This window comes from Toxorhynchites rutilus, chromosome 3 (genome assembly GCF_029784135.1).
Source record: "Toxorhynchites rutilus septentrionalis strain SRP chromosome 3, ASM2978413v1, whole genome shotgun sequence".
NCBI classification, from domain to species: domain Eukaryota; kingdom Metazoa; phylum Arthropoda; class Insecta; order Diptera; family Culicidae; genus Toxorhynchites; species Toxorhynchites rutilus.
Window position 1 is genome coordinate 50,922,712 of NC_073746.1, and position 12,297 is coordinate 50,935,008.

The 12,297-nt window shown below is 35.6% G+C and overlaps 1 protein-coding gene across 2 annotated transcripts in view; it reads left to right on the top strand.

Moving 5' to 3' along the window:
• The window catches only part of LOC129775208 (uncharacterized), a 300,127-nt gene that overhangs the window by 259,753 nt on the left and 28,077 nt on the right, over positions 1–12,297 (top strand). For both annotated transcript variants that reach the window (XM_055779603.1, XM_055779604.1), the window contains 2 exons: positions 3,156–3,291; positions 5,434–5,567. In XM_055779603.1, the coding sequence (XP_055635578.1) occupies positions 3,156–3,291; positions 5,434–5,567 (270 nt within the window). The remainder of the gene's footprint in view (positions 1–3,155; positions 3,292–5,433; positions 5,568–12,297) is intronic.

Sequence of the window (12,297 nt, forward strand, 5' to 3'; positions counted from 1 at the left end):
TCCCCCTTTGGCATTCAGAAGCCCGGGGGCAGGTGAAAATTCTGGCTAGGTTCGCCTAGTTAAGAAGTGAGATAAGTCTGCCAAAAATTAAAAAAAATCCAAACGACGCCAAGCATGGATTAAACAATCTAGGCTGGGTTGTAAGGCTGTTCCACACAACAACGCTATGCACATAACTACTGGTGCTGTTATACTAATCAACGAGAATATTACACCAGATTATAAAACCAAGTTGGATCCTAAAAGTATACACGGAAAGTATTTTCTTAGAGTAAAACGGTGAGATAAACATGTCATGTATAAGTCAGTGTAGTCAATTGGTACAACACAGCGGCTGGCGTAATCTAAAGGATTAATGCGTGCTTATTTGCAAAATTTCTCTCATTTTACTCTTATATTTCATATATATTATACACAATTTCGCCTCTCGTTTTTTATGATAATTTTAAGCTCATAAAGTGGCTCATGAGGAAGTCAAAAAATGTGCGAAAAAATTTTAGGTGTAGGACATACCGACAGGATATTTTGTGATGCGTATAGATGTATTCAAAACAGCCATTCGCCTTGCTGTGCAATCATTTTTTCAGGAAACATTCAATAGAAAAAAAATATTGATTATAAAAAAGAATGAACAATATGAATGATTTTCATATTTCAAATCGAAAATTTTTGTATAGCGAAATATAATCTTAATAACGAGTTCTAGGAAAAAACGAGTTCGAAGTCCCAAAAGGTCGATTTTTGGCCTAATTTTTTTCGAGATAACACCAGATCTCGACGTTTTAGGCATTTTTAAGTCATTTGGCATCGAAAAAAAAAATCGATTTTCCAAATTTTCTTGACTCCCTCCTTGGAAGATTTTTGAGTATCAAAAAATCAAAACTTTGAGAGCTTTGAGGCACCCCTAAATCATTTCCGATTTAGCTAAAACTTTGCACAGGTCATTTTATTGGGCCAATAAAAAAATTGCACATAGTCGGTTTTTGAAATTCGATGATGAAATTTTTTCCATACATGCATTGCCACCCTGATATACCGTTCTGAATCATATTTCGGACAGCTTCATATTCCGGACCTTATGATATAATTATAAAATTAATTTCACAATTGATTATTTAGGGTAACCATTTACTTATATCATCAAGGCATTAAGCATTTCAAGTTATTATTACAGAGTGTCCGAGATATGCTTCGGAACGGTACTATTTACTTCAATAATAGAAACATTTCAATTACATTAATTAAAGCTTAATTAAAGACATATTAGCAATACTATCTGAAAATTAAGCATTAAATTTCATTTTCATTTCATTTCATTCAAAAACATTCAAAACTTTGAAACAAAACAATCATTGGTTTGTTTTACACCGAAAACATTCTTCTTTAGTTTTAGTTAGGATATAAAAAAGTTGTTCTTGAAAAAACTCATTTACCTTATATGCCCTCCATTTCGATAGATATCTTTTGTAGCCAAATGTTCTGCCTTTCATCAGAAAAAATTCAGTCATTTCTGAAATGACCGTTTTGAGAAAACAGAATTCCAGTTTTTGAAAAGCATTTTTCTCAACAAAAGCACCTCAGTTGTGTTTTCTTTTACTCAAATTTTTAGTATTTGAGTTTTTTTAGATTATTTTATTTATTAAAAAAAAGTCCAAAAAAGACAAAAAGGTTTTCTATGAAAAAAAAAGTTCCCTTAAATTGTTTTTCTATTTTGTGCGTTAATTGAACTATTTTTACAAAGGTGAGAAATAATTCAAATTTTCTGGGAAGACTGGGAAGATTTTTTATATCATTTTTAATACTATTTTTTCAAGTCATTTTTCGTTTTGTATTTGGGTTACACCGATTGGTAAAAAAAAGCAAGAAATTTAGACGGTATGTGGGAAAGTTTATGGGCTTCCACGAAATATAATTTCAATTATTTCAAAAATGTTAGTTGAATCTATTGTTAAATCCACATACTATAAAATCATTCATTGGTTTTATCAGTGCATTTTAAATACGAAACAATACTAAAATAGTATATTATAGCACATAGGTTTCGGGACATTGTTTCGGGATTTTGTCAATACGTGAGTCCCAATCAGTGTTGCCACATTATTATCTGTACTGGATGGTAAAAAACCTTTGTCATCTGTACTTTTTTCTCAGAAATCTGTACCATCAAAAAGCGTGTTGCAAAAAAAACTGCTTTATTAGCATAAAATATATTAATTAAGCCTCGATATACTCATCTGCTATGTGATACTTATACATACTCTTGCTAAACTTAGACTGCTTTTTATTAGTTGTTGAAAGTTTCGAGCATCCCCACAAATGCTAAATTTTCGTCCATGCATTTCTGATCCGATTTTTATGCACAGTTTTATTGTTTTTATAATCAGAAAAAAATTCGCTCGACGGTAGCCGAGGAGTGACACATAGTGGAATATTGAAAACAAAGCATCTAGATTAGGAAAAATCCTAGGATTTAACATTGCAGTAACCTTGAGGGCCGAATAATTGAAATAATTGAAATCGAATCTCTTTTCCATCAGCTTGATCAGCCCCATGTGTTATGAATACAACAGTCAAAAAATCTTTACCTATCTGTACTTTACCTTTACCTTTATCTTAAGCTTTCCAGATAAATCTGTACGTGTGGCAACACTGGTCCCAAAGTCAGTCCCCATGTCAGTCGGGGCTAAATGTTAATATTCTGAAGCGCTTTACGCAACTCGTCTTTTGAAACTAAGTTTGTGATCATATGTACCGGTCTTTCTCTAAGATTTTAGTTCTTTTTGATCTTCCAGAAAAATGTGACTCACTGCTTATCTCTTCACACAGCTAGTGAATAAAAAGTAAATTTGCGATAGTTGCATTGTATTGGTCTCTCCTTCCTTTTTAATGGCGGGAACTAATGTTCGGGATGTTTTTGTTCCATTCCTTCCCGACAAGCACGAAAAATCACAGGAAAAAAAAACCAAAAATCTAAATTGAATTCGAACTGTTAGATTTAATTAAGGAGTTAACAGAAATGAAATTATCGGAACCCTTCTATCGAATCCAAATGTCCGTTTTTTGTTGTATTCACCGTATATCTCAAAAACCCAAGCGCAATCCGATAAAATTTAGCTGACATTTTTGTTTTTCTCTCTCACTCTCTTTTCCCGCAGCGAGCAGCATCCAACGCGAGCCAACTGATGCTGGTCGGACTGAACCTGTCCTCGTCGGGGAAGTACAGCTGCGAGGTGTCGGCGGACGCACCATCCTTCCACACAATGCTTGTCACGGGTGATTTGGAAGTTTGCGGTAAGTGCGAAAACCACACCTTCTGGTGTCACCCACCACCTGTGGAGGGGGAGGGCATGGCATGTGTTTTGTAGGGATAGGGTTTATCCGGTCCGCTTCCGCCGGGAGTGACAAGTGAGAGTGAATCGGAGACAATGATTTTAAATTTTAACCGTACAATTAACCCCGGAAAGTGGTTTCATTATTTAGCAATTCATGGCGCGCATTGGTTGCCCCGGCAAGCGGATAATACGATCTCAGGTATATGACACCTGTGAGTGCGATGCGATGTTGAATCGGACGTGAACTGAAATGTGGTCGTCGTGTTTCGCCAATATTTTCGAGCCGATCGGTACATCCGATGGGCTTGAAACGTGGAATGTGAAGGCAGAAATGAATCATATGTATTGGTTTCTGAATTTCTCGATTCTAATCGGAATTCAATCAAATTACACAAATTACAATAATTATTTACATGTTATGAGTACAAATTACTGCTGCTCCACTCCAAGTAATGTATTATAGTAATGAGCTCAAGTTTTCATTATAAGCTAGTGTTAGCTCAAAACCATTCATAATGTTAGCCAAATCTAAAATTAAAAAAAAAAGAATTTGGAGAAATTTATTCATAGCACTGATTTTGGTGAAATATTTCCATAGTACATTATTCCTATCAATCGTGATGGAATGAAAAATACTCAAATTGTACTATTCGCATACAGCCCGGGAAGCATATCGATTCCATACAAAATGAACTGCAATTCAAAGAAAATATTAAAACGCATTGCCCGGATGAAAGTATGATCCGCGTTGCAATCCGACCTCCATTCGAAATGTTTTGCATGCTGATGGCTATTACTATCGCTAAATTTGACCGGCTTTTTCTGCTGACACCCGACCAAAAGTGCGCACCGGAACACGTACCCCTGAACAGGCACGTAATATTCGGTTCTCCACATACCCAGAATTGGATGGGGAAAAATTAAAACTGCCAACGAAACTCAAAACGCGAACTAAGAGTTATTCCACACAGCGTGGGGTGCGGCTACGAATAATTCTCGCTAAATTGAGCAATTGCAGCCTAATTGCCCCAGTAACAAAACATAAGCCCAACAGGAACTTTTGTTTGCAGAACCATCACGGCTGACCACAAAACAAAAAAATGGCTCCGACCACAAAAGTGTTACTCACCAAAAAATCTAACGTGATCACATTTACACCGCCACCCGTGTGAGGTTTTGTTTGCATTGGAACGTTTGTTGGAATATTTTTTGCCGTAATGGAATGGCTTATGCTTATCGTTATCGGATGACTGCAGAATGAAATTAATAAAAGTGTTGAGGAATCGAAATTCAAATAGCTTCATTCAACAATATATATTTAAATGAATGCAGATTTGCACCCCATACAATACAATATTTTGCCTTGTTAAATGATTAAACAATTAATTATCACAGCAGTGAGAAAACGATCATCACATCCCGACGCTGGAAGCGGAACTATAGCAATAGATACGCAGCATATGCTGCCCCCCTCCTCGTCATCACCAACAATATAATTATCCCCATACATTATTCCCGATAATTGGTTTGCACCATTCAAATATAATATTTGCAGGGCAGCGAGCAAAACTCGGCGCGTCGTCATGTTTTGATTGCTTTCTGCCGTTGTTTAATGGAATGCTCGGATGACATCTCAGTTTCCAGTCCACCGATTTCGAATCCGGCACGAATAGCGATATTGATATGATTGAGCGCCCTCGAACAATTACGAGACATTCTGGCACAGTGCAATCAATCGGCAGTTTCGCTCATTTTTTTTTTGTTTTTGTTGCCGGGAAAAGTGGTGAGAGCTTCGCCATTATTGGGACATTTTCAAATGATCAGCGCGTTTGCTGCTGCGCTATAAAACCATTATTATAATTTTCCAGCCGGTTAATTAATTATTAATTAACAACTTTCCGGCGATACTCGTGCGATCGGATTGTCAATAAACTTTATATATCTAGTGTATATATATATTTTTACCTATCGCTGATGAGATGTATATGTCAGTAGAACCATCAACGAGATGGCATTCCGAGTGAGTGAGGATTGGCCCGTAAATTGAAAAATTGCGCTATCGCCATTTATATCATATTTGTTTTCTTTTGTCAATTTTCAGAGGTCCCAAAGCACGTCCCGTACATACACGGCATTCGACCGCGGTATCGATTGGGTGATATCGTGAGGGGTAACTGCAGCTCGGCACACGCGCGACCCGCTGCCAATTTAACGTGGTACATCAACGAAGTACAGGTGGGTTTTGCTTTCGATTTTGAACGGAAGAAGATGAGATGTTTGTTACACAAGGACGATATACTCGAATCGTGAAAGTGATCTCGTTGATTACGAAAGGTCGATTCAAAATCTAAATCCAAATGTAGTTAACTAAAGAGAAACTCTAAATAAAATGGTGAAACGATCATGCTCGACTTAAATTTAAAAAACTATGAATGGATTATACCTATGATATAACCGCAAGGTTGACGTAGGACTGCCGTTGGCTTAGTAGTCAATTGTATTTCTTCAATTAGCAATGATTCCACCTCGGATGTTCCTCATTGGGTACGATATCGCCGCTGCGCAGAGCTACCTTTTGTGTGTATTGATTAAATTATTGATTAAACTAGTGAATGAATGAAACTATTTACGAACTCAATTGCAAACAAATCCCAATTTAAGCCAATTTATGCATTACGGTAGTAGTTATCGCAGCAAATAGTTATCAACATATTGTCTAATCATCAAACGTAGGTATGCGTAGAAGTTGTGTGAGCTGGCGACATGAAGAGATATAATCCAATGCAGTCTTAATCATGCCGAAGCTTTGCATTTGTACCCGCTTTTGTAGACTGTGTTAGCAAAACGAATTCCGGAGTGTAAAAATGCCGTATTGGGAAAACGCATTCCGGTTTGCAAAAATGCAAGCGAGTACAAAAGTACCCGTAGTTTGCAATGCCAATTTTCCTAAACTCCATATTTTTGAAATCTGTGTTAGGGAAACATTCCGATTTTACAAAAACGCAAACGAGTACAAAGGTTTCCGCTGCTTGCATCTAATTCGCTATGCCGATTTCCACAGGCTCCATAGTTTTGAAGTCTGTGTTAGGTAAACATTCCGATTTCCAGAAACACAAGCGAGTACAAAAGTACCCGCAGCTTGCATCTATTTTGCTATGCCAATTTCCCCTGGTTCCATGGTTTCGTTTTCGAAACTTTGAGCTTACACCCCAGTATAGAAATGAAATTTCTACGTAAAAAAACCGCTTTGCACACTAAAGTTTGAAAAATGATTAATAAAACGAAATGCATTTGACGTGAAAAACATCAAGTCGAAAGTATTCTATTTCATGTCAAAAGCGGTTTGAAGCTGATCACATGCTGATTTAATTTTTATTGATTAACTGGGCGATTGGTAATGACGAAGGAGGGTGCTTGAGTTGACAACCACCTGTTCACATCACCAGTGTGACTTGCCGGGTCTTCTTCCGTGAACTCCTGTGCCCTGTCGACAGAATCCGTATCGTAGAATCTCCTCAACTTATGGTTGGGGTTCTGACCAGTGTTGCCACACGTACAAATTTATTTGGAATGGTACAGATTTTTCCGTTATTTTTGGTACATATTCTGTACGGTACAGAGTACCGATATTCGTCAAAAAGTACACATTGGTACCGTTTTTTTTTTCATTTGTGAAATTTCTTACATTTGAACAAAGTAACATTGAGATACCGCAGTATCGCTTGATGCTGCTGATCTTAAAAGCATTTACAATGCAATGATTGATCAGTTCTTTAGGCCTTTAGGCCTAGTTTAGGCCTGGTTTAGGTAGCTTACCATCAACACGAATGAACAGTCAGAAATGCAACGAAGTACTTCAGAATCATTTACTGCTGTTTTTACATCAAAAACAATGTGATAATTGGGTAATTTGGCATCAATTCATAAAATCCGGAAAGTCATGGTATGGTTTGATGAATAGGGGTGTCAGATTCTGGACTTCTTGTCAGCTTGTTTACCAGATCAAAACCCTATCAAGAACTTATGAGGAGTGATCGTACGAATAGTAGATGCAGCTTACAAGCAGTAAGAGTGAATTGAAGAGCTTAAAAGAGCATTATCCTTTGCGTAGAACGAGATACACACTACAATACGGGGCAGCTTGGTTGAAACCATCCCAAATGGGTTATTTGAACTGATTGAGAACTAACGATGACCTAAGGATTAGAAACTCATTGTAATTCTTTTTTTTTTTGTTATCAACCATTCACGTTTTCTTACTAAGCGCACGTTCTTGGGTCCAATCGCAGAACTGTTCATTGATTGATCTTCTAATCGACTTCTAATTACCTTTTACTATAAAATTCCTTGCACCGTTTTGTCTCAAATTCCGAACAATTAAGCTATGATGACCATTGAACAGTATCTCATTACTCAAAATGGTACTCTTTCGCGAAATTAAATTGATTTTTGTATACAAAAGAGCCTTCTTTTTCATTTGACTACAACAAAATTGATTTACAAATACATTTTTTTTTATCCAAAATATATATTTTTATTAAGGCTCATATGGCGTCAACCTGACGGGGCCGGAAGTTCAATATTTCGACAATGTTTGCCTTATAACTATGTTAGTAATATGTAACCGATTACTCGCGGTTGGCTCGAGGTTAGTATTACAAGTGTTTTCGTAGTTGTGATGTTGTTGTCTCCAATGCTCTGTACCTGTGCCCGACACGGGATACTTCCTATTGGGATGCAGCTGACCATTAATCAGCAACGCCCCCCTAGTCTGTACCGCATATCTAGCGTGGTGCGTCTTCTCGACTCTAGGAATCCAGGATAGAATGGTCACTAGCCGGCGCAAACATCAGCTCGTGTAGAGTTGTCATGAGCGATACAACTTTTGGCTCTTGTTGAATGATCAGTGGACTGCACAACCTTTGGCCCGTGTATCTGTAATACACTGTAATGTAAATACTGTAAATACTGTAATTTACAAATACATGTTCATGGTGAAAAACTAAACATATGTTTAATCACTTTCGACTCAAATTCCGAACAAAAATTTTGTCATTGACTCATATTCCGAACACTTTTGTCTCAAATTCCGAACAGCAAAAATGCATTTTTTTTTTAAATCATATCTTTTGAACTACTAGACCGATTCGTATGATCGATATATCAAATTAAAGTCAATTAGCTAGTATTTTTGGGAAAAATGTTATACTCGCAAAAAAAAAATTTCTTTCGTAATTATCGATTGTATTTGTTTTTCAAGAGCGCTATATCGGTATCAATACCCATAAATGATGTTAAAATGAAGTCTATACCAAATATAATGTCAAAGTTTTGATTATTAAATTATTTATAACATTAAAGTAAATTCACATTAAAAAATGAAGTGTTCGGAACTTGAATCATGCGTAGAAACTTGATTCATATTCCGAACACTAACTTTAATGAAGATTTCTGTATAATTTTTTTTTTAATTCATTTATTGTAGATTCGTACAAATTCTAGCACTTAACATGAAAACAACAAACAAAATAGTCGAAAAAACCACAAAAATTGAAAAATTAACGATGCTTGTTTTTTACAGAATTTGCTAACGCAAAATTTAATCATTGGTTTTGACTGTCACTTTTTTGCAAATGCTCAATATACCTGTAACTGATGTTAAAATGAAGGCTAAAAGCCAAAGAATTTCAGGGTTTTGATAATTAAATTATTTATAACCTTAAAGTTCAGTAAATTTACATTTGAAAATAAAATGTTCGGAATTCGAATCATGCGTAGAAATTTGATTCATATTCCGAACACTGCTTCAATATGATCTAAATGAAGATTTCTGCATAAAATATCATTTCTTTCACCCAATTATTGTAGGTTCTTACATTTTCTAGCACTTAACATGAAAACAGAGAAATTAACGATGCTTGTTTTTTAAGGAATTTGCTAACGCAAACATTTTATCATTGGTTTTGACTGTCACTTTTTTGCAAATGTCTAATATGATAAAGTACAGGCTGTATTGATACCTGTAAATTATGTCAAAATGAAGCCTATACCTCAAAGAATATCTGTGTTTTCATTATTCAATTATTTATAACATAAAAGTTTAGTAAATTTATATTTAAAAACAAAGTTTTCGGAATTTGAGAATGTTCGGAATATGAGACAAAACGGTACTTGTACCAAAACTCGACATTATAATATCGGATTATTTTCAGACACAATTGTCGTGCAAGATTTTTCATGCACTTGCAAATGAGGGGCTTAGAATGAAAGGGGTGTAAGTGATTTGATCGATTTCTCTTCATCAACATTTTCTTTAGTTAATAACTCAACTGCAAAAATGTTCCAATTTGAGTTTGCTGTAGAATCCGATAGATGAGGTTTTGACCTATTTTCCACATCGTCAAATACAGCTGGAAATGTGTTTGCAGCTAAGTTATGACCAAAGGAGAGATTCGATGTAGAGAAATCGATGATGTCACTTACACCCCTTTCATTTTGAGCCCCTAAAATAATATGTTTCTCCGTTACATGAATAATTTTTTGATACAGAAAATATGATAGAATAAAAACAGCCCTTAATCGGACAATTCCTTTTTCGAGTTTTGCTCTTATCAACACATTCGGCCCTTAGGAAGGGTTCAGGAGTGCCAAACCACCATACAAACATTTATTACCCCCTAAAACTTCCATATACCAAATTTGGTTCCGTTTGCTTGATTAGTTCTTGAGTTATGCAGAAACTTATGCTTCATTTGTATGGCAGTCCCCCCTCATAAAAGGGGGAGGGGTGTCTTTTCAAACATAGAAACGTTTCGTACCCCCTTAAACCTTCACATGCCAATTTTGGCTCCATTTGCTCAATTAGTTTTCGAGTTACAAAGAAGTTTGTGTTTCATTTGTATTGTAGTCCCGCCTTATAGAGGGGGAAGTAGTGTGTAACCATCATATACACATTCATTGCTCCCTAATACTTTCACAATTATAAAATATGAAATTTTATGTTGTGCAACACGATATACATTGATTTTAATTGCACCGATTTTTTATTTGGTAGAATTTTGGTTCACCCACACAAACGAAAATATTCAAGTCCCGAGTCTTGAAAACGTTCGTTTCTTTGATCGGAAAAAAAAGTCAATGGAGTGTGGAAAAATGGTTGGAGAAAAAAGTTGCAAGAAAAAAAATCAAGCAAAATAACTTGAAAAATAAACTTGATTGACTCCGTGTAGCCTTGGTACTCAAACAACTGCTTTGTTTTGTATAGAGAAGGTTCAGGACCACCTATGAAAATTTTATTGTTCTTTCCATGACCACTCCCCCGTCACGTTTTTGACTCATGAAACGCACCGTAAGTGCGTTTTGCTATGATCAACGGTTTCACAAGGGTCACAAGCAATGAATGGAGTGAATTACCAATTATAAGACGTTTTTGGTAAAAACTCGAAAAACTGTATTGAAATAGAGATTTTTAATTAGATTTCCAGAATAAAGTAAACAAAAGCTTCTTAAAAAAGTTTCTCGAAGCAAAATGTTTGTGCATCTTTAAAGTGTTACTGAAATTGCAAGACTAGACCTTGTAATTGAGATGGATCATTTGGATCTTCCCAATTATGAAGTTCGTTGAAATTCGTATTCCCCTCATTAATATCACTGTTCTACCAAACTTCCCAAAATATAATAATTTCAACATAAAATTGCGAAACCTTCGCTCTCACATATTTTATTGCTAATGTTCTAATTATGGGTATAATAAGCTCGCATCGAACATCTTTTGACTTTTATTTGAATCATTTAAGTTAAGAAGAACATGTTTTCTATGGCTCTTTGGCATCAAGTATCGTTATAACCAGAGTTAATAAGATTAATTTTTATTATTGTTCAAACATGTTGGTAATAACTTGAAATATTAACGTAAAAGTAATATAAACGTCATTGGCTTGATGTTCCTGAGGACGTTCGAAAGCGGAAGGTGTCGAAGTTTTCCCAAAAATACATGGTTTGATAAGCAATTTGTTCGTGTGGAATCCTCATTGCACCCAATTCGTGACTACCGGTACGGTCAATGGGCAGGTGTATCATAAGGAATGTCTCCTAAAAAGTCTTCTTCCACTTCTGAAGCAGCACAAAGATGCTACGATCTTCTGGCCAGATCTAGCGTTACTCGAAAGATGAAATCATAGGAAGATATGAAGAAAACCTGGGTTTCCGCACAAAAAATAAATTGATCCAAATGTCGTACAATATCTTATGAGTAGTGTAAAGAGGATGGTTCGAGCATTTGGATATGGGAAGGACTCTGAATAAAAGAAACATTATAAAAGTTGAATAGTATGTTACACTTTTACCCTAAAAATTTGGAGATGATCGGTTGAATGGATGAATTTTGCCAAATCTTTTCTCGTGATACAATTTGAACGATTAATTTGTATCCAATGAGTCCACTTCAGGAAAGTATTTGAAAAATTCCAGCTCGATATGTTTTAGTCAGCTAATAATAAAAGTTTGTCATTTTTATTTTTAATCGCAAATCCCACTGATTTTCAGTTGAATCTCAAATCGGTTTCAAAATTATCAACAGTGAAAGTTGAAAAACATATCAATCGAATCAAAACCCAACCATTAGTATACGATACATTTTCACGTTGATATCATATTAGGTTAGGGAAAAAGTAATCCATTTATTTTGGGTGAAATTCAAAACTTTATTTAATATGCTTCGGATTGTCCGATTTGGGTCAAATGTACACCTTTTTGTTGTAAAATTTGTTGTCATTCTAAAGGTAGCTTTATAATGCCTCTCATAGTACTCTTGGTCCTTATTGGCGAAAAACTCTAGCAATCTATGTTTACAGTCATCTCTTGATTCCAGTTTCTTATCACTCAAGAAGTTTTTCAATGTTAGTAAAAGATGGTATTTGCTTTGTGCCAAGTCCGGACTATGGTTGCATAAAAACATTCCAATGAA